This window comes from Anas platyrhynchos, chromosome 9 (genome assembly GCF_047663525.1).
Source record: "Anas platyrhynchos isolate ZD024472 breed Pekin duck chromosome 9, IASCAAS_PekinDuck_T2T, whole genome shotgun sequence".
In the NCBI taxonomy this organism is placed as follows: domain Eukaryota; kingdom Metazoa; phylum Chordata; class Aves; order Anseriformes; family Anatidae; genus Anas; species Anas platyrhynchos.
The window spans coordinates 24,159,730-24,182,697 of record NC_092595.1 but is presented as its reverse complement, the minus strand read 5'-3'; the positions used below and the strand labels follow the sequence as shown (position 1 = coordinate 24,182,697).

The following is a 22,968-nucleotide window of genomic DNA, read 5'->3' as shown; positions in this document are numbered from 1 at the left end:
TGTATGCGTTTCAGGGGCAAGTAAAAAATCTGGAACCCACAGGTTCAATCCAAACCTCAAAGAGGTGCTGCCTTGAATTCTGTGAGGTTTGAGTGACTGCTTCACATTACAGAAGTGGTTAGAAATAGCTGCATTAGCACAACACAGTGTTATCAATAAACATACCCAGCTTCTGAGAAGAACTAATCATCATGAACTGAGTGCCAAGCAGCTAACACTGCATATCTAGGATCCCATCTAGCTTGTTCAGAATTAGCTCAGATGTTGCTTCATGTCACAGCAGGAAACCAGGTAAATGAACTTGTAGTTATAAGGACAGTTGTAAAAGGGAAAAAAAAAAAACCTACAAACAAACAAACAAAAAAACCACAACATTAATAGCAGCTATATTCCTTAGAATTCCTATCTTAACATGACAAAGCAATTACTTTCAATATGTTACCTAACATAGCATTTTTCAAATACCACCAATATCAATACATTTTTCAAAGAGCTTTTATTTGTTAGCTTTCTCTCTCAGATATACATAACATACAGCAGTTTTTATGTTGGTGTATTATTCAAACATGAGATCCCCATCCAAATACAAAATTCAGTGATTCTCTCTGCTTTGAAGACAAGAGATTGGCTTCTCATTCACATGAAAAGAAAAGAGACTGTTCAAAATGCCTCTATACTGTAAGACTTGAAGCATAATATTAAACCCTAGTTCAGATATGGATAATTTCATAGTACAGAAAATATAATACCTTTACGAGAAAAAGTTTTATAAGAATTACTTTAAGAAAAGTAAACATTTATGTAAGCCTTCACCCTCTATCAGCCTCTGAAAATCAACTGTAGTCAAAGACCATTATGGCTACCTGCGCCTTCTGGACGTAAGACCATTTAGAAGAGCACCATCGTAACAGTAAAATTCTCAATCAATCCTTTAACTGTCATAAATATACTTATTTCAGAATCAAAAATACAGGCATCTCACATTTCTCAATTACAATTTGTCAACTTGAACTTTAATAAGCATAGAAATCATATAGGACCCTCTAGCACAGAAAATCCACAAAGCCCTTACAGTCCATTGTAAGCTAAGTCAAAGGATGTGTTCACAAAACATAATACTCCTGACACACACACAAAGTAAGTTTCAACTTCGCAACAACTGCAGTTAAAAGAAGGAAAAACAAGTTTAAAATAGGGTAAAATCTCTCTATGGCAGACCCTTCCATGCTACATCTATCCCATACAATGCATGTTCTCACAGCAAGAAGTGTAGTGTTTCACAGTGGAACCATTCAGCATTGCAAACAATAGCGCTCACGCTCCACCTCATTTTTATTAAATCACTGTATTTAACAACTCAAATAATCAGACTTTAAAACCCCCAAATAGTAGACATTAAAGTTTCATAGGTTACTTTTAAAATCCTGTTGCTGATTTTAATATACATAGTAAAACATACTTATGAGGCACTGCTGAAAAATCCAAGCAGGAATTGATTGTCTTACGTAAAACCATAAATGTCCTAGAAACATTTGGTCTGTTGAGCCCAAAATTTCAACGTTCCCATGAAAAAGAAGAGTCTTGATTTCTCTTTCTGTGTTCTAGAAATGTCAGTACACAGTCAGCATAGTTTACAAAACTTGGCACTAGAACTGCCTCTTTCAGAGCCACACAGCCTTCACATGCACTGTAACCTACAGTCAAACATTATTTCCAACTGTGTTGGAAATTTTCTATTATTCTATATCCAACTTTTCTATTAAAAATAAACATCGTCTGGATTTTTGTTTTAAAAAGCCTTCGCACACAACTTGAAAAAACAAGTATCAAAAAGGAACAGCAAAAATAGAAGAAATAAACATATTGTGCTAATTATGAAGCTCTGACACCTGACAGCCACGGTCTGAGGAACATTTAAAAAAAATCCTATATACATTGTATATACACACTACGATTAAGAGCGTCGGAAAATTACTATAACCATTTTTGCATTTATTTCCACCACTTCCTCATCTAGCTGAAACTAATGCAAACATTTTCAAAGGTATTGTTGTGCAATAATCTCCTTTTAAATTTAGCCTTGCAACAGAATTAGATCAACACTTTCACCTAAAGGTATCTGAAGATGGACACTTCATTTGTTTTGGCTTTAATTTCTTGGATAAAACATCGCATATTTAGAAGTTCGAAAGCCAAGTAGGTCTCTCATTTCATTTCGGAATTTTGATAAGTCTTGCCGCAGTTCATTTAGGTTTTCCACAGTTGCCTGATCCGTACTTTGCATCTTCTGTCTCATGGATGTCAAGTAACGGTGGACTAAGCAGCACATCACCTTTTGATAATTCTCATCTCTCTTCTGCTTCAAATTTCTCCATTCCTTTAAACAAATATTACACATTTACTTAAGCAAAAGTAATTTTTGAGCCCTAAAACCTATATACAAACAGAGAAGGAATAGAACAAAATAAGGAAGTGTTTCTATATACACACCCTGATGTGCACAAACATACAATACGTGTAAACTCTTAGCAAAATTTAAATTAAATGATAAGCTGCTGTTCCAGCAAAACAAAATTTTTAACCTACCTGGCTTGGTAGTTGTCCTATGAGCAATTATGAGTTCCATAATCCCTAGAGCTTCTCTGTTGATATTCTGTCAAATCTTTGAATTTAGTTTATTTTCTTTTTTTTTTTTTTTTTTTTAACAGCAAGAAGATACAAAATTACAGGGTACAGTAAAAATATTTAAGAATCCCCTCCCTGTCCCCAAAATGAGAAGCTACAGTGTTCCTATCTAATTATTTATTTTGACACTTCTTTAGTAAGTCACAAGCAAATTACTTTCCTGAAAGCATACATCACTGTTTTTGAGATTAGCACATATTTCCTTGTGGTTACTCTAAGTTTTCAATCAAAGCACATTTCTAGACTACTGCTGGGGCAATTGTGGGGGTTGGAAAAAGGATGGGGGTTGAAAATCCCCAAACTAAGTTAACAGAATCTTTCTTAAGTAGAAATAGCTAAAATGTATTTGTTTATATTTTGGATGCAATGCACATTATCCTATAATTCTTAATTATCTCAGTAGCACTCACCATGTGACAGGCAGCTGCATACAGCAATCTGCTGAATCATTTTAGTAAGCAGCATCTTTCCAGCTTCAGAGCCTACAATTCTCTCAATCATTTCTTACCTTAAGGCTGTTCTGACGTTTCACTTTGCCACTTGATGTGTGAGAACAGATCCATTTACTGAGACTGTTGAAGAGATAACAGATAGTCTTGGGAGATGGAATAACATTGAAAGGTGGAGGTAGTGTACATTTGTCATCGAAGTAGCTAAGCCAAAGCTTGGCACGAGCAAATTTCCATTCCTTATCTTCATGATTCTAAAGCACCAGAAACATTAACAGAGATCAGAAGCAAAAAATAATATTTAAACTCTTTTAATAGAGTTTTATTTTCAATTATGTTAATAACTGACCACTATTTAATTTTTATTATATAGCATTTTAATATACAGTCTGCTACATTAATAATAAATAATCAAAATATGAAATATACCTATTAAATTCACCATATACTGTGGATTAAATAGAAAATTCAGCTATTAAACTCCACATTAAATGACCAAAATTGTAAGTACCACACCTAAAGAATAGCATCTTGACTTGAACAGCAATGAATCAAGAAAGTCTTCAATTCCCAGAGCACCAAAGCTTTGAGTATTCTATGTGAACATGCAGTTTCTCTACTTTATTTGGATCAAAGCAAATAAAAACTTCATTTTTGATGGAAAGATGTCACTTGTGAGTTTACAGCTCATTCATGGAAGTTTGCAGATTAGTCTGCACACTGTAGCAAGAGATTTGTATAAAATCCAAGATGTGGCTAGCAATTATTGATAATTAATCAGAAACCACTTACTGCTATCAGCTGAAAACTTTTATGAAGCATTGCCACAAGGAGTTTAGTTAATACTATCACAACCACCACGTTGTAGGTACCAACAATAACAGCCCCCACAAACGACTGTAATTCTTCACCATAGCTAAAGCGTGTGACAAAGATCGCTACATGTGCTAGTGAGAAGATATACCAGAACAGAGCAAAACAGGTGCCAATAAACCTGCAAAAATAAACAAAAAATGGTTAGGTAAAGCAAAAATCAAGTGAGTTCAGCTGATGCAAAATTCAAGTTCAGTGAAAAATTCCAGTTTTGTTTCATTAGTAGGAATTAAGGGCCAGAACACAGATATATTTCAGACATGTCAACTCACGAATGGAATGTGTCATTGCTCTGTTTCTCACAGAAAATCCCTGCACAGTCCCGTTCTTCTTCATTTACAGTAAATCCTTTATCATAAAGTTGTGTCAGTCCAATTGTGAATGAGAACAAGACAAGAAGAAACATGCCCAGAAATTTTCCAAAATCTTGCAGCATCTGTCCCATTGAAATCTGTAAAATAGATTTATTCCGTTTTAGTAAAATGCGTAATTATTTGTGTTCTTTCTTTCACACTCCAATCAATAACAAAAATCTGTTCATATTCTAGCATCTTATCTTTCTAAGTTAAAGAGATAACAAAATGGGAGTTATCTTCATACCATTTTTCAGTGACAACTGCATTCACAAGAAAATTTATGTTATATGTTCTTACCTTTCAATAATATATACTTCTTATGCTGTATTCATAATGCTACTGATAATCAAGTGTTCATAAATCAAAAGATAAAAGCAATAGATGAGATGGATTTGAACACAACTATCATAACAGAAAGTAAAATAAAAAGCCACAGTGAAGTCACTGAAGTTAAGAAAACACTTAATGAAGAACTGAACTTTTTTTTCCACCAAAACATTTGGAATTGTAATTGACCACTTCTCAAAAATAATGTACCAAAGACCATCTGCAGAACACAGAATTACTTCACTCTTTGCTTTATATAAGATTTTAAATATACACAATGTGTAGGTGCATAACCACATAAAAAATGAAGGCTTTGAAGTACAGAAGATTGGACACTAAATTCAAATAATTAGCTTCCATTTCAAAATATCCTATATAGAAGTTCACAAAAAAAAGTTAACTTTGGAATTTTTCCTATGCAAAGAAAGACCTTGAATTTTTTTAAAACAAAAACAAAACAACGTTTTTTATACAGACAAAATAAACTGTTGAGAGCATTTAAATTATTCTTCCTACAAGCCTCTTCAGGGACCAATTCATATTATACAGAATGCAAACAAACAAAATGGGGTTGGATAAATCTATTCCTATATATAAACTACTGAAATCCTGCATATCCTAATACTATACAAATCACAATCTGTACCAAATCACAGTCCAGAACAGTGGTTGGGTTTTTTAAGTACAAGTTTACTGAGAAATGAATTGCCAGCTCCTGCTCCCTCCCGTGTCGCAGGAGACTCACCGAGTACCCCCGAAGCACAGCACATTCTCTACGATTCTTTGCAGTTTGCCACAGAGACTTAAAGATTACATGCAACAAGACACAGCTACGCAATAATTATAAGTAATCATTTAGTCAGTGGATGAATCAATCCCCATCATACCATTTTATCATATTTATGCTTTCAATAAACAGAAAAATACTTTTAATTAACTCACAGTCCCATACAAAAGAGGCAAAGCAGCTGAAAGCCGAAGCAAGAATGTACAAGAAGTGCAAGCTACCCAAAACTTAAACAAAAACCAAACAACAGAAAACCACCACAGAGCGAAGTTATAAATTTGTATTAGCTCAAGTTTTATTAGTCAGTAAGTAAAGTAACTGAATGCTTAAAAATAACTCTAGCAGCCAAGAGAATACAGTAGCTCCTTTCCCCCCCCACTGTGGGGTTACCATGCAATATTTGATTACCACCATTTGAACTTTGTGACCTACTTTCAGAAAATACTGTAAGAGTTGTTGCACAAGCTGTCCTGGCCAACAGGAATAACATAACCTTCAGTGTGCCACTGAATGGAGTGCCTGTTGACTGTTTTTATTTACTTGGAAAATTTCATAACATAGGCTCCTAATAAAAAACTTGGGAAAGATTTAGTACATAAATAAATGTGCACATTAAACAGTGAATCTCTTGAAAATGTGGAGAGATTTCAATGTTCAATCAATTTGTACAACAGCCTAATGCTTACTGCAAGATCAAGACTTATTTAAGTATGCAAGTACATTTCCATTCAAAAATATAAATAAAAAATATAAAAATAATTAACAGCAACATACCTAGAGAAAAGGACAAGAAAAATAAAAAGAAAATATATTTCAGCATTATTAAATTGGTTACATGCAATATGAGCATTCTTTTTAAAGCCCATTAAATGACGATTTTATGAACAGCAATTAAAGAAGCAATTATTTATTCTTTTGAAATGATTATTTAAAGTATTCTAAAAGATAATTATTTCCATAGCAAGATTAAGTACTCCACATCACTAAAAACAAAGGAATTGAACCTTTAAGTGGAGGTTTTCAGCTAGATCCTGAAGCCTTGATACACGACCTAGTGATGTGAGCCAAAATTATTTATTATAGTCTCCACTGGTGCAGCTCTTGATGCAAAGCAAGAGTTTTAAAAAATGCTACTCTCAAACATTTGTCCTGGCTTTATAGTAATGATAATGTTTCTTGCAGAATCCCTTCAGATCGTCCTCACTTGCCGTAAGTTCTTAAAATTTGTTCTGTTCATTAGGAGAGAAGATAAAGTGTTGATTTGGGACAAACTCCATCAGTATAATCACTAAATGACTACTCTGTTTATTCCAAGCAACTCTTCACTTAACACTTAAAAACACAACACTGATGTTGACAATCAGCTTTATTAACTAAATCCATTCACTATCAGAAAAACAAAACCACATCAATAGAAGAAAGAAGTGATCAGATTTGTTGTCAGAAATCTCCCAGGAATCTTGATTTGGCCAAAGAAACTGGAAGTACATCTATACAAAGTTTTTTTCAGTAAATTAGGTCTTTAGCAAAACAGGTGCTTCAATTTGTGAGGGCTTTAGTCTGGCAAAATACCAAAACCAGTCAGCACTGAGGACTCAAGCTAAACAGCAGACCAGAAAAAAACGTTGCCATACACGGTCTGTATCAGTGAACAAAGAAGTGACTTCTGTTCTCAGAATATTTTGAAGAAAGTTGCATTCCTCCTTTTAATCTAAAAAGGAGCAAATAAGGTAACTTAAGTCACCACTTAAGTGTGGTGACTTAGTATAGGCCCAGGTCCTCTTTCCTACCCGCAACATGCTAGACATTCTGTGAAGTGCCAAATTCGTCCCTCGAATCCATCCATTTTATCTGAATTTTAAAAATAAAGAATAGAACCAAGAACCTACTAACATGATTGTATCTGTGCTTAAAAGAAGAAACAAATTACAACAACAACAAAAATACAGCATAGCATAAACTCAGTTGAAAATTCTATGTCTGTTCTCAAGTCAGGACAAGAAAAGCAAATGCTTTCCACAAAAAAGCGTTAAAACCAAACTTCAAGCAAAGAAAAAAACACCCCCATATTTAACTTACAAACTGCTGTGGTCTGTAGCGTTCCACCATCATAAGTGACTGTGAGTGCTCCCAACCCCTCCATATCATTGAATTAAATGTATTATGTAAGTAAAATGTGATTATTACGCATGGGAAAGCTCAAGCAAATTCAAAGAAAGAAGTAAGAAACCTGTGTTTCTTTCTTGTAACTGGCTAGAAGTAGATGATGATTATTTCAATAGTCTTGTGGTTTTTTTTTGTTGTTTTAAGTAATTTTCTCATTTACACTCAACTTCAGTGAGATGATCAAAAAACAGAAAGGCTTTTGATTATTCCTTAGTGCTACACATCTCGTTTATCTATCTTTTACTTATCAGTAAAAGATAGATAAACCATTTCCATAGAACTTTACAGGAAAAACCTAACCTTGCAGTTTTCAAGCTTCAAACACTTACACGATATATAAGCTAACAAAAATGAGAACAAAAAGACAGTATATGTACAATTATTATTAAAAAATAATTATAAAGTGAACTTCACTGTCTTCCCGTCTTTTACCTTTTCCCATCCAAATCAGTACATTTTAAAAGGGGAACTTAAAAAAAAAAAAAAAAAAAAAAAAAGATTAAGATCACACTTAATATTTTCTCGAGCAGTAATGATATTCACCTGGAGCGGTCCCAGAATAGAACTGGTTGTGTACATGAAGAACAGACGTAGGTAACTTAGAACATTAGCAAAAGCAAAAAGACCTTCTGCCACTAATGTAGGATGGAATGCATCCCAATCCTTTCTTTCAGCATAATCATGAAACTGCAATGTAAAAAGAACAAACTGATGTCATCTACATTATAAATACAGAAATGCACCAATGCACCACTCTGTTTTTACCTCCAAAGCAGGTAATAGCATAAAAGAAATGAACATATATGATTCACAGATGGAGCACCACTTTCAGATATCTCATTCTTTTTAGACCAAGGCATTTTAAAAAACATCCCAGAGGGAGCTAGAAGACAGGGAATTTTAATTCAGCTCCTCACTTGTGTAATGCTAAGCAAATTCCTCTGTTCTGCTTCCCTTTCCACTCTGTTTTGCATGGTTGGTGGAAACAGGGACTTGTGTGCTATTATAAACATGTGCGGTGACTAGTGCAGTAGTTCTCAGTTAAAAACAATATTAAAACCCTGCGGGGAAAAAAAATAAATCACACTTACTAGCTTATGTCTTAACCAGTTTTAGAAAGATTTAGAAAGACTTAGGACATGGGGTTCCCTCAAGGGATTTATGAAAGACTACAGAAAATGGAAGATGTAAATAAAATGTTGGTATAAATACACTTGTGAAGTATATCCACTAGGTACTACTCAACTAATTATGGAATACCCACAGTCCCCCAACTTTTAGCTTGGCCGGAAACATTCAGTATTTATATTATCAACAGTCTTAAAATGGACACTTAAAGCTAAGGAACAGAAGGTTGCTTTAAATGACTTGCCTGAAAGTATGCTGCACAAAGACAAGAAACAAAGATTTTTTTATGCATTGCAATTGCATGTGTACAAATCCTTCTGCTCCAAAGCCTCTTCATTACTTACAGCTTCAGTGTCTATAATATGGAGCTAAGATGTGAAAAAGGAGTTTTTATTTGGTTTGCTAAATAATTTATACACAATAAATTTTGCAAAAAAATCATCATGTGCTTCTTACATAGGACAGGAGTCCTGCATCTTCAAAAAGGTTACAACTTAAATTAGCAACAAAGGGCTCTAATTTCAGCAAAGAACTGCTATACTCCTACATACATGCGTTGATTCCAAAGCAAATGGTTCAGAAGACAGCCCAACACAGCATTCTGAATTTCTTCCTTTTTTTTTAAAAAAACAAAAACAGAAACAAAGCTTTCTTTTCCAAATGATTACCAGCCCTTGAATCACTTATATAAGGACAGAGGAAATGAACCAAAAATCAGGTTGCAAGGGAAACAAACCGGTCCAGTTCTTCCCAACTGCCAGAACACCTATCAACTCACAGTTTGCAGTACAAAACAATGGTGCTACTGCACTGGCTTGGATTTTGCTAAAATATTCATGTTCAATTGGTCTGGCAGCTTGCCATATGCTGTGCAGCTGACAACACACGCAACAGAATGGAAATGATCATATTCAAAATTTGCATCTTCAATCAAACCAGATGGTTTTTCACAGAGAAAACACAAGCTCTTCTACAGCCTTGGGGCTTTTGTCCCTACTACAAAAACAAAAAACAAAAATCAAACAACCACAAAAATAACAAAACCAACCACCTATAATGTTTGAGCATATGTCACCAAAACCAACCAACCAAACCTTTCTGTAAGAAAAAAATGCTGGGCAATCTAAATACAGAGCTTACTGCTAGCTTTTCTGCACCGTACTGATCTAAGGAATCACACTAACTGAAATGCCATACTGGAGGAGCTACATGGGGAGATTTCCATTTACCAGTATCAAAATCAACTTTTAATCCTTTTTAGTATTGTCTCTATCTCAAACGTGAGCTCTATTTTCTGTTGAAAGAATCGAGCTTCTATATTTGCCCTCGGGAGCTTCAGATCTATGAAGATGGGTGCTCACCTTGTTATGTGCAACTACTTTCAGAGCAAAAGTTGCCAAATAAAGGGAATTCATAACAAAACTAAGCTGATTACGGGACTCTTCTAAGAAGTCTTCTAAACCATCATACCAGAGTCTTTTAACATCTGACCACACCATTCCTGCAGGGGGAAGAGAGGTAAAAAAACAAAAAAAAAAGCTTAGAAGTCAAACTATTTCACTGAGTAGTTTCTCTGTTACAAGTAAAGCACTTTTGACTGGCTTTGATGGTAAAAGAAATATTAGCAAATAGAAAGGAAACAAAAAATCACGTTAAGTTTACAAGCACTACTCAAAAGGCAACAAAATATTTCATATTTTTAACCTACTTTCCAAACTAGGAAATACGTTCTCTGATAAAAATAGCATGCGAGGAAATGAACATGAGAAAAAGCGTGCAATAAAGGGTCAACTTCAGTAAAGGCAGAAGTCCAGAATACATTTTTTTTCTACAGGAAACGTATTCACCTGTTTCCAAAAGCATTATATACCATTACATTACTATCTAAAGCATCACATCATTTTGTATGTATGTATTATAAAATGTTCCTTAAGAACAATCAGCTCAGTAACTGTTACTAAGAAGATCCAAACTGTCAGCAGAAATATTTCCTGCCCTTACTGATATTATATAACAAGCAGAGAAAATAAACCACAGCTTGAGACTGCAAAAAATGAAAAGTTTAAGTTAGGGTGACAGACACACAAATGTTCAGGATCTTGATAGCAATCTGAATTTTACCACTGCTAACCATTTCTGCTGTAAATAAAGATATGATTGCTGAGAATTTTATTAACTGAAGGTCTGTTACGGGATGATGTTTTTATAAAACTTGAAAGGACTGTTAGGTGAAATATAATGGCACCTTTGATTTTTATGAATAATCATTTATTTATGGTTTTGTGAGTACTTCAGGTGCAAGCCTCTATATTTAGGCCAAAAAGAAAAGCAGCCTATATATTACTAGTAGTTAAAAACTGTTAGAATTAGTTCAGCTTTTATGACTTTGCAACTTAAGACTCTTGGCCCAGCAAGATCAAGTAAATTAAAAAAAAAAGAAAAAGATACTTATGCATGACTATTTGTTCAGTCACATTTACAGCAATGTTGAATGGTATTATACAAAAACTCTTCTGTGCACAGTTAGTTGAAAGACTTACATGCTGAACCAGGAAGAAGGGAGATTTATACATCTCACACTGAATTTGTTAAAGAATCAGTAAAAGGAGTCAGAGAAGTAGATCTTACATTTATGTAAACAGTAATTTGAGTTCTGTTGCTTTATTTTGCTGGGGAATAAACTTTTATGATTTAGGTTCAACTATTTGGAAAGGAAACTTACTGTATTTGTGCTTTTGAATGTTAATCGTAAAACGCAAAACTTGCTGCTACCTCTAAGCATTACAAATTCTGCTGCGATCATTTTGACAGTGATTATTTAGAAGTATTTTAATCCTACCTGAAGTCCACATTAAAATATTACATAAAGAAAACAAGGCCTCTATAGCCTTTCATTAAGATTTCCAAGACCACCTAATGTCACACCTTCCATCTACATTAGATTTGATGGATCAACAGAATGTCTAAATCACACTGATTCTTGAAACAGAGGAGTCTGCAATGCTTTCTTGTGCTCTGAAGCCTTCTAGTTTCTTTTAAGACCCACATGTGTTTGTGTGGGGGTACTGAGGATTTCAAAAATCTGCATGAACTACTCAACAGTTTTAATATAGCTAAACAATTACAGTAATCATCATCAACAAAGAAAACAACCCACAACTGTTTAGAAAAATAGTTTAGAAAAAAATCGTGTTCTCAACTCTATCACTGCTTTTTAAAATTCCAGTCAACCAAATGATATATATCTACTTACATCATATTAAAGTGTAAGTTTCCAGGATTTTATTTATCAAATTTTAATTTAAAAACAAAAACAAACAAAAACATTTTAAAAGATTTAATGATTTTTCAACCAAAACAAAAGTTCATGAGGAACCTAATCCACAAAAATTATACCTGTGCTCCCTCTACTGCATAAAGCAGAATTAACACGCATCATTTCAGGTACAGTTATGATAACTGGTGATAATAACAAACAGAATTGTAAAGTTACAATACTGGAAAAGAGCAGTGGAATAAATTAAAAACTTATTATATCGTTTACTGATTAGAAGCACAAAATGTTTGACTCACAGTGATTAAACCATCTACATACTAAACAATACTACCTGTTCATGAAAAAAAAATCTTAAAAAACTTAAGGTAATGTCAGAACTAAATTCATTCCTCAACTTGGCATCAAAGAAAATTAGTTGAGGAATGTACACTTGCTTTCCTCTGTGCTATTATCATCACTATTACTGTTATAGATCAGAATTTAAAAACATTCCTAATCTAGGAAGGTAAACAGCTTTTACACTCATTACTGCACAACTGAATCTCACTTGCGTCACTCCAAATGCTACCTGTCCTTCTGAAGTAAAATTCACTTTCCTCCCGTTAGATCCTACAGCATTCTGTCTGACACTTCACTTTCTGTGATAACTAGAGATTGTGGTAACATATCACATTCTCTCCTCAAAAGACACTTCCCCCCCCCGTAACACTATGCTCAACAGAAGCTTGCTCTTCGCAGTAATGAGTAACATGATGATTTTTGAGAGGTAGTACAAGTAGTTATTGTTTAGTCGATACCAGCCATTGTCATACAACTCACATCATACCTACCAATTAGCCATATTATCAGAAGATAGTCTATTCTCTCAAGGGCTGGCCCCATTGTATTCTTCTTATCCTCATTATAGACGAGGGAGTACAAATTAAGTAATAAAAGAAATGTGAAATATGAAGCTCCATGAATAATAAACTTCATAAAAGGAGTGTGAATTATTCGACCTACTCGAGATTTAGGGGCTAACAAGTAACACAGGGACAGAACTGGCCAGAAAACTCCAACCATCAAAACAGTCAAAATTTTTTTGCACGTGTGCTTGCGTCGATAGCCTGCCATCTGTCCAAACCACACAGTGTTAAGAAACTGCTGGCAGTTAGACTGAGCAACAAACTGGAAAAAAAAAAAAAAAAAAAGAAAACAATGAGAAATCAATCTCAGGATATCAGGTTGTTTAATACTGATTACTAGTTTACATTACTAAAACTAATTTTCAAGCTATAATAAACCACCATTGTGCAAGAAATAGGAAAAATATTAAGCAGAAATAATTTTCTCAACAGACAATAAAAGAGATATGGGCCAATTATGATTACAAGCATTCACTATTTCAGTTTCTTTCTAAAGCCAGCAACCAAGCCTGAATTATGCATCCAGAATTTTAATTGTTTCCAGGTTAAGACCACGTTTTGATTTCTAATTGGCAAATTAAATGAATCATTAAAAAATATAACATGGAAAGCCAACCAAATTACAGTAAAGACAAACCTCTTTTTGATTATATTTGATTGCCAGTTTTAAGCGACTTAAGTTCATCCTCTCTTCCAACAATCCTCGCTTGTCTACATGTTCATCACTAGATGTATGATTCAGAATAACTTCCAGCTCCCGTGAATTCCGTGCTTGTGCGAGCAAGTCTTTAGCAAAGGTTTTGCACTGTTGAGCTAGCTCCTCATAATCATTTCTGAAAGACACAGAAACAGTAGAAACTACTACACTGAAAACAAGAGTTTCCTTTAGCTTATTAACTATCCATTTTGGTTGGGATTGTATATTGTGCAAATGAAAAAGTCATATTTAAAGATCCAAGCATTCTCAAGACAACTCTGAGTAGGTTTCTATGTAACATAATAATTGAGTGTAGTTTGCAACTCCACTATGGAGAAAAAAGTTGCGAAACAGACTTACAGAATTCTTATTTATATCCGAAATTCCATATAAACAGTTAAGGCTTGGAATTATTTGCAGGAGATGAGAAAATGTAGCAGTCACAAAATATGATACATTTAACTCATAATTTGGACTTCCCACTGGGAAGATAAGATATTTTGGGATTTGCTTCATTCATTGCATCTGAAAATTGAGGTCTATTCACTGACTATTACTATAGTGAACACAAGAAAATAAATCACATGATTTACTTGTCTCATATGGCACGCAGTACATTTCAGTGCCAAGCTGTATCACAAAACGGTAACACTGTAACTGTTAAGCAAGATAATCAAGTGTAATTCATAAGCTGTGTAGGAAGGTAGCATTTTACCCCTTACAGGAATTTTAATTTATATAACTTCTTAATTATACCTGATTATCAGATCAAACATTCCAATTAGGAAAGAAAAATACAAATAAGCATTTTCTAACACACACACACACATTTCTACATATATTATTTCACAGAAGCATTGAAGTTGGTGTTTTCCAATTCCTACCTGAATTCAACCTCAACAAGACTTAATTCTTTCAAGTCTGCACTAAGTTCAAAAGCTCGCAGAATTGGATCCTCCTCCGTTAACATTATTAAAGCAGGACTGGCCAAACACCGGTAAATGTCAAGACGAAACCTGTGACAAAAGAACAGCATGCAAAATGAAGATGCTTCATTTTATTATCAGGTTCAGATCAGAAGCTATTTCAAAAGTTTGCATAAAACAGCTTCAAGACAAAACAATGGGCCTTCCTAAAGACAGAAACTTTAATTAAATGTAGCATGTCATGAAAAACACTGTCCTTCAAATATACTCTGAATCTCTACTATTCTAAGTATCAAAAGTTAGCTACCAAACCAGTTTCCTCTTCTTTTTCTCACTATTTTAGCTATTTCCAGTACCATCAGCAGAAGGCCGTCCATTACGGTAATACTATTGGTAAAATATTGACATTTTAAGTGTTACGTAGTAGTTCTTACGGTTCTTCAAGATGAAATAAGAGAGAAGATTACCTTTAATGCTTCACTTCCCTATTTGAACAAACTAAATTAAAAACAGTGGGGAAGAGATAGCAAGAGCCTTAATATCTCAGCTGCTTCAGATAGGTAGAATTATCCCAGGTAGACCATAAAGGCCAAAACAAAAAGTCTGTACACTGTCTTCATATCCACAAGAGAACGGAACTTGCATCCTTGATTCAAAATATTCCTCACTTGAAACAGATTTGTGCCAGAAGCTTTCTGAATTCTATGGAAAGCAAACAAGATTTGCATGAACTCAGAAATGTTTGGGGTTCCTCATTCCTTTATGAGGAACCCCAAAATGGTGGGCCACAATGGAGGTGAATTAGGGAGCACTCTATCCCCACTCCAGAAGCAGGATATTTTAGACAGGTTACCAGTTCTATTTTGCACAACAGTATTATCTTTGAAGCGTTAGTGTTACGTCTCCTGAGAATACTGTGCTCAGAGATGTGTCATCCAACTCAAATACCTGAAGTAAGTACCCAGGCTTTTTGTAAAATCCTCTGCGGGATTTTCACTCTCAGCAACTTTCAGTGTACATTCATAAAAACAAAGTTTGAAACGCAACACATTAAAAGTCTTAGACGACACCACACAACATACCTTCATCTGGCATGACAGCAGTATTTAAAATCAGTAATACCAGTATAGAGCCAAAATTTAGAAAACTAGTTTGGCATGAAACAAACATAGAAGTCTCTTTTTGGGGTAGAACTTCAAGCATCTAGAACCCTGAATGTAAGTTCACTAGAGGTACGGCCCACATTTGTCTCTTAAGGTGCACGAGGCTCACACGCAGTTCTGATGCAGACTCCTCATTAAGGATATTGCAAATGACCAAGAGGGAGGCTGTGCTGACCCTCGGACCACTAATTTCAGTCCTCAGCTGTGCTCAGGAGCCCAGGCCAAGAGCCTCTAGAACCAGCTGGATGTCCAGCCCTTAAGAAGCCATTGCCATCTCCAGTCCATGAACAACTCCAGGAGCTTCTCTTCCACTCAATGCTCCAGTTTCTGCCACACCTTTTTCATAATCCTCATCCTCCAAATTGCTTACCACCATTTCCCTCTGGCTGCGAAGGTGGTCCAGTAGGATTAGTAACTGAAATGACACCATTCAGTCTGCAATTCTAATTAAAGCTGTTCAAATCTCTGAGTCGACCACCGCCCACAGCCATCTTCCTAAATAATGCCACACCAAAAGAGTCCAAGAGATGACATTTCTGTTTCAGTAGGGTTAAATTATCATTTGCTTAAAACTGAAAGTAAATCAAGTTTCAACATTCACCAAGCAGACAAAGCACAGTGCATGCTCTTCTCCATTTGTAGAAAATCTCCCTATCAAACGTCTACGTCCCCTTCAAGACTTTAGCTAACACAGATGCCATACGAAAAGCCCGAGTTCTCAGGGGCTGGGAGACTCGGCTGCTTTGCCTCAGCAATTAGGTATACCCCAGTAAGGTTTTCAAACTCCTTAACAAGGACAAGATAATTAGCATCCAAGTATGACAACATACATTTTGACTGGCCTTTCCGAAGTTGTTGCTTAAGAAAAACACAAACTATATTAAGGAAAAAATTAAGCAGACTTTTTCTTCCTCTCCTAAGGCTGGCACAAAGAAATAATAATTATAGAATAAAGAACATATGGTACAGACAAATACATACAGTCTTGCATTTTCTACTATTCTCACTAATATTCTCCACATTCAGTTTCTTGAAATATTATTCCCCTTTCCATTGTTTCATGTTTCTTGTCAGCTGAAAAATCAGCATTATCCAAACAGAAAAACAGAAAAAGGATGTTCCAAAGTTCTTAGAGGACTGAAATTCCTTAAGCTAGAACAGGTTCTTTCCAGATTGCTGGATACAGCTAAATAGCAACAATAAGCAACATGTAAACATAAAAAAATAAAATAAAAATCGATAAAATAGCAAAGAGACCAGAAAAATAATCCTTCTGCTTAACTCAAGTTTGAGTAACATAAGAGCAAAGAGTCACTACATTTCTTATTGTGTATTTTATGGAACATCCCTCTCAATTTGCTACCACAATTACTGCTAGGTCATTTGTAGAGGGATTCATAATGCTATGTGGATTACAGAAAATTCAGGAAAAGCATCTGCTTTACCCTCTCAGAACTCACAGCTCCCACAGACTGAAATAAAAATCTGTTAACTTGTAGCTGAAACTAGGATGGATATCTCAAACATCTCAAAGTTTATTTGCTTGGGATACACTGACAGCTTTTCTCATATCGAAGTTAAGGATAGTATCAGCTGGATGTTGCTATCACAGGTACCAGAAGGTGGCTTGTAGTATCTGCATAATCATCCTATCATTTCCCTTCTTTTTTTTAGTCACTGAGACACGCACCAAAGTCATTATGCAATAATTAATGGTACATTTTGAGTGCAGTCCACTCATAACCTTTGAGGTTGGTCATTTTTTCCTCCCCAAACTCTTATAAATTAAATTGCATTCAGCCTTCAAATATATTATCAAGTTAACCAGATAAAATATATGGTTAAGATTGGTAAATCCCTTTCCCCATTTGCACCTTTACAAGCAAACTTCCTACTTTCAAGAATACTGGAAAAAATTGTCTTAGCTTACATTCATCTATCCATGCTACATATAAACTTAAAGGATAAAGTGTTACACACCTTCTGGCTCACAAAAAAAAAAAAAAAGGCACTGTTAATTAACTTAAGAAAAATTTTATTTGCACAGTTCCTAAGCTCCCAAGCCACTGACAGCTATAATGTTTATGAAACAACTAGTTGGTTTTTTTTTTTAAAAAAAAGGTACTTAGCTTAACATGTACAATGAGTAAGAGTATAAGACAAAAATGAAAGAAAGCCACCACCTTATACCAGCCAATTCAAGCACAATCCACCCCAAAAACTACCACCTATGACAACAGACACTACAATACAATGAAGGGAACCACTTGTAAAGCTCACCTTAAGAGAAAAAGGAAATACACTGAATCAGACCCAGGTGATACAAGGAAATTAAGACAATACCTTCTTCATTATTGTCTATAATTTATAAGTCTTACCTGGAATGTCGCAGACTATCTTTTTTGTTTTTTGCAGTACAGAGTGTGCATTCACAGCCTACAGCGTGAGGTTTGGGTAGCGATATATCTTGCTTTAACAGCATGGTGAGAATTTCATAGTTATTACGATGAGCAGCTAAAATGACAGGTGCCACATCCATGGTTGTTGAGTACTCTGGGTTCTGAATGCGTTCCATGAGTTTCTAGAATAAAATGTAGGAAGTATCTAAATTTATTACATGCAGCTGTATTACAGTGTTTACACGCAAGTTATTTTTGACTGTTCAACAGTGCTCCCAATGAATTCCTCCTTCAAAATATTTTTTAAAGTTTCATAACATGAAAATGAGGGAAAAATTGTAACAACATTCAAACGCTTCTCATATAAATACTGGAAAAAGAACAATGGACACAGGATGTTTCTGGGTTATTAAGAAAGAAAACCTAACATTCAGTGCCTACCTTTTCCAACATATGCGTATATGGTATTAAGAAGTGTATTGCTCTATTTTGATGAAAAAAAAAACACAAAACAAAACAAAACATTTTTGCTATCTAAGTGCAGGAAAAATATCCTGACACAGTGTTATTCAGTGCATTATGCCTTCTCTCCTTTGATCTGCTTCTCCTTGTTTCATGCTTGAGCATTGCCAGGGTACGTCTCTAAGTTTCAAATGATTAATTTCAAGGTGAAGATTTGATGTTTATCTGAAAACTCTAGGAAGCTCAATATATGAATATACTGGTCAAGATTGCTAGTTACCTTGCAAACTCTTGGCAACAGAAGATTTTATAACCACTCTACTTTTTTTCTCCTGAGGCATTTGTTAGCATTTGCCATGCATAAAACCACTGGATTCCTACAGGCACTAAAGCAAACCAACATATTCTACACTTTAATACCAAAGACTCCATAATAATAATCTCTGATGTCCACATTCTATGACTTTATGAGATGCAGAATTTCATTTAAGGACAGTGCTTTAAATACTACAGTTACCCAGAATGTACAGCCCCTTACTCCCCAACCAAAATCCAAGGAATAACAACACTCAACTACAATGGTTGGTCTGGAAGATCTTTTTGGCCGGTGATTAAGTAGAATGTCAACAGCTCCCACCACTTCTGAGTCAATAGCCACCAAAAGTGCATCTGATGACTAAGGAAAGAAAACAAGCTGTATGTAAAAACAGCGGCACCTTAAACAAAATGAAGAGTCAATTTAAAGCCAAACTAAATAATAATTTAAAATATATTAAAATTTACTGATTTTATTTTCTTAAAAGTAAGTACTATAAAATATCCTGCACTGCCACGATGGATCAGGATACTTTTTATTTACTATTTATGCTGTCATTCCAGGAGTCAGCATAGTACTACTGACAATTTGTTTTACTACATGAACAGCAAAAGAACCAGGTGCAAAAATTACTTTACATCAACAACAATACAGGAGACTCAAGAAAATCAGGTTCTAAGGGACAGGTTACTAAGAAGGCTGTGGAAGTGTCCACTAAAAACGTTAAAACCAAGTGTCTGTGTAACACAACTCAGATATATCAGACACTTCAGGCCTGCCTTCCTAGTTCTGTGGTAAAGCTATGAATATACGGTTATTTTTTCCTGGACTCATAACTACTTCTGAAACACCTCTGAAGTTAAGCTACATAGGTTTTAATTTTCCCCTACAGCTGACAGTGTTCTTTATAATTCACTTTAGAAAATTCAAATGTTTAAAAATAAAAGAGAGACACACCTTTTATTACTACCACTAAAATAGAGATCCGGGGAGAAGAAAGCTGCTTGTTTTTTTTCCCTGTCCAATATTAAACAACCTAACAAAGATGAGTATCTTTCCCTGTCTTAGGTGCTTAAAACTGTCATAGATAAAACTCTCCCAGCAGTAGCAGAGCATGCTTATAGCAGTACAGCATAGCCAAGCAAGCACCGTTAGTATGAAACTGCCTCTGCCAACCAGCACAGACCAGGTTTTACAGGAAGGCACTAAAGAAATGAATGCCTGCCTTAACTTGAAATCCTCTAAGAGAATCTACATTCATCTAACTGTGCTCCCACTTTAAAAATTATTATATTCCAGAGCCAAAGAGGTCTTGACATTCTAAACATTTTAATGTTATGCACTGACTGTACACTATTTATTTTGTTTGAATATAACATACACATTATATCTAAAACAGGAATAGCATTTAGAATAAAATTTAGACTTGTTAGTATAATTGAAAATGTTAGTATATATTTGCCATGCCAATAAAATTCCACTAGAAGAATAAATTACCAAGAGAAAACAATTTTCACAATCCCTAACTAGAAAAAAAGGACTGAAGTGCCTATAAAGACAGATAGCATTTTCCTAGATATCCTGATGTATCAACAAGAACAACAAAAAGAGCTATATAAAATAGAATAAACAGATTAATGACTACACTTAAAAATTGCAATAATCTGTGTTGCATACCTGGCAGCCATAATCCAGAAGAAGCTGTAGAATATCCAAATTTTCATTTTCAATGGTTATGGTAACAGCATTTCTTCCAAGCACATCCACACAGTTTATGTTCATTTCACCCGAGCTGTTTTCCTCTAAGAGTTTCTTAACCATGTAGTAGTCACCTGCACCACCAACGTATGAGCATATCTTAGTGTTCTGTTTATTATAAAGCAATAAAAGCATGTGAACATTGTAAGTACCAGCTACCATCAAAGAAGACAACATTCCGCAACATCTGACAACAGACACTGATACATCAAGCAATTAAGAAGCCCAGGTAGATAAGAATTCTCCCATCAGATAGGAATCTAAAGACATTGGCAGATCTTTCAGGAAAGCACCAAGACGTACTTTAATCCCCTTAGTTTCAGTCTTACACACACACAAGCTGGGACACTTCTCAAAACTGGGGCAACATCCCAGACATACCCTGTGAGACACTGGAAATGTCAACTACATCAGAGGTCTCAGTGCAGAGAAGCCATAGCGTCAGAGGAGCCCTCTCTACAGTGCTGCAAACACATCTGTGTCTTCCTTCAAAGAAGCCTCATTAGTCTTCTCCGTTTCATTCCATTTTTAATGCATACACTATCAAAGCAGGTGTGGTACAATGTCATAAAATTCAAGGTAGCGGGTTTGATGAGCAAGTAAAACTAACTGTAACATGCACACAAGCTGCACTTTCCTATTTGACTTAAGTGCAGACATACTAGTACAGATCCTACCCTATTCAATATTAAGTGCTTCTTCCTGCCAAACGCGTAAGTTTTAAATCATTTTTGTCTTGAGTAACAAATTATTTTGCAGCGTAGAAGACCAGGACAAAGACAGACCGTACTGCAGAATGCTTACAGAAACTTCAGATACAGCCTGCAGGAGTACTGGCTGCCAAACAACTGCCCCACAGACTACTGTTAAATGTTGTTTTGTTGTGCATCCTTTTGGCTCCCTGAATCTCTGTTTATGCTTTGAGAGAAGGCTGTGGCTTGCTGTGCTCTACAGGACAGGCTACGCTACCAGCACGGCTGTCTGAAGGCAAGGAACGCAGCCCCAGGGAGGGCCAGCACCAGGTTCTGAAGCCCGCTGGCTGCCAGCTCTGCACCAGCTCCCCCGGCTGTAACTGCCCCAGACACAGGCCCCGCAGGCAGGGCTGCACAGAAACATCTCCTTCTAGAGCGGGGCTTACGTCCCGAAACACACATGACCATTCGCTACACGATCAGAAGCTTGGTTTTGAGCCCAATGTTTTTAAAACATTAAGACCGGTTTGATTTAAGACTATTAATACCCGAGATTAAAAAAAAAAAAAAAAAAAAAAAAAAAAAAAGTACGCTAAAAATAATTAAGCCTGGTGTTCTAGAAAGGAAAACCTCTGCACATCCATCTCTCTGGGTGCAATTCACAGGAACCCTGTCTCGTGAGCCTTGGGGACACGCAGACCAGCTGCCCATGCCCATCCTAAAGCGCCCTTCACGGTGAAGGCAGCAAAGGCTTCAGCAGCTCCCCGAGGGGGCAGGAACCCCGCACGGACACGGGGCCGGGGCCGAGGGGAGGCCGGCGCCCCGCAGCGCGGAGATGGGCTGGGGCCTTCGGACGAGAGGCCTGGGCCTCGGCTCGCCGAGGGCGCGGCCCGTACCTTTGTCGCAGGCCAGGAGGAAGAGCTTCTCGTCCAGGGTGGTCTCCTCCTTCACCTGCCGCACGTCCTTCAGCGCCAGCAGCTTGTTCGGCGAGGCCGAGGCGGACGGGTCCGCGCTCTGGTACAGGGCGGCCATGGCGCCGGCCCCGCCAGGCCCATCAGAGCGCGGCCGCGGTGGGGGCGCCTCGCTGCGGGACCCGCAGCGCTGCGGGGCGCGGCCGCGGGGAGCCGGGCGGCCACGGGCGGCGCTGCCAGGCGGGGAGGGGAGGGCAGGGCTGGGCAGGGCTGGGCAGGGCTGGGCTCGGCACGGCGGCCGCTCCCCGCCGCACTGCGCAGGCTCCGATGGCGGCGTCGCCGCTCTGAGGGGCAGCGGGCGGGGAGGAGCGCGGCCGGGCGGGCGCCGCGCCTGGGGGCCGGGGGGGCCCCCGCAGGGTCCGCCCCGAGGGCTCGGCGGAGCGCCCTGAGGGGAGCGCCCTGAGGGGAGCGCCCTGAGGGGAGCGCCCTGAGGGGAGCGCCCTGAGGGGAGCGCCCTGAGGGGAGCGCCCTGAGGGGAGCGCCCTGAGGGGAGCGCCCTGAGGGGAGCGCCCTGAGGGGAGCGCCCTGAGGGGAGCGCCCTGAGGGGAGCGCCCTGAGGGGCGACACGGACACAAAGGCCCGGGTGGGCGTGCTGGGGGAAGGGAGAGGTGCCAGTTGGGCAGGCCGGTAC

The 22,968-nt window shown here is 37.0% G+C and overlaps 1 protein-coding gene across 3 annotated transcripts; it reads right to left on the bottom strand.

Annotated features, from left to right (window-relative positions):
- Positions 1 to 477: 477 nt before the first annotated feature.
- Positions 478 to 22,583, bottom strand: TRPC1 (transient receptor potential cation channel subfamily C member 1). Of its 3 annotated transcripts, none has more exons than XM_038183416.2 (13): positions 22,263 to 22,582; positions 20,594 to 20,748; positions 19,175 to 19,276; positions 18,118 to 18,320; positions 14,535 to 14,666; positions 13,591 to 13,786; positions 12,879 to 13,215; positions 10,133 to 10,272; positions 8,187 to 8,330; positions 4,280 to 4,458; positions 3,927 to 4,128; positions 3,194 to 3,388; positions 478 to 2,377 (listed from the first exon to the last, which is right to left on the bottom strand). In XM_038183416.2, exons 1-13 carry the CDS (start codon positions 22,396 to 22,398, stop codon positions 2,150 to 2,152), a joined length of 2,349 nt encoding a protein of 782 aa, XP_038039344.1. In that variant the 5' UTR covers positions 22,399 to 22,582; the 3' UTR covers positions 478 to 2,149. The 3 variants fall into 3 exon arrangements, with proteins under 3 accessions (XP_038039344.1, XP_071898316.1, XP_038039345.1); XM_072042215.1 differs by having other exon boundaries at positions 20,594 to 20,782; positions 22,263 to 22,581; XM_038183417.2 differs by lacking the exon at positions 19,175 to 19,276 and having other exon boundaries at positions 22,263 to 22,583.
- Positions 22,584 to 22,968: the final 385 nt, after the last annotated feature.

Excerpts from the sequence above, each read along its gene's own strand:
- TRPC1 (XM_038183416.2), bottom strand. The coding sequence starts at position 22,398 with ATGGCCGCCCTGTACCAGAGCGCGGACCCGTCCGCCTCGGCCTCGCCG. Across the intron at positions 20,749-22,262 it reads CCTCCTGGCCTGCGACAAAG|GTGACTACTACATGGTTAAG; the intron begins GTACGGGCCGCG and ends TTGGTGGTGCAG. Across the intron at positions 8,331-10,132 it reads AAGTAGTTGCACATAACAAG|TTTCATGATTATGCTGAAAG; the intron begins GTGAGCACCCAT and ends TTTACATTGCAG.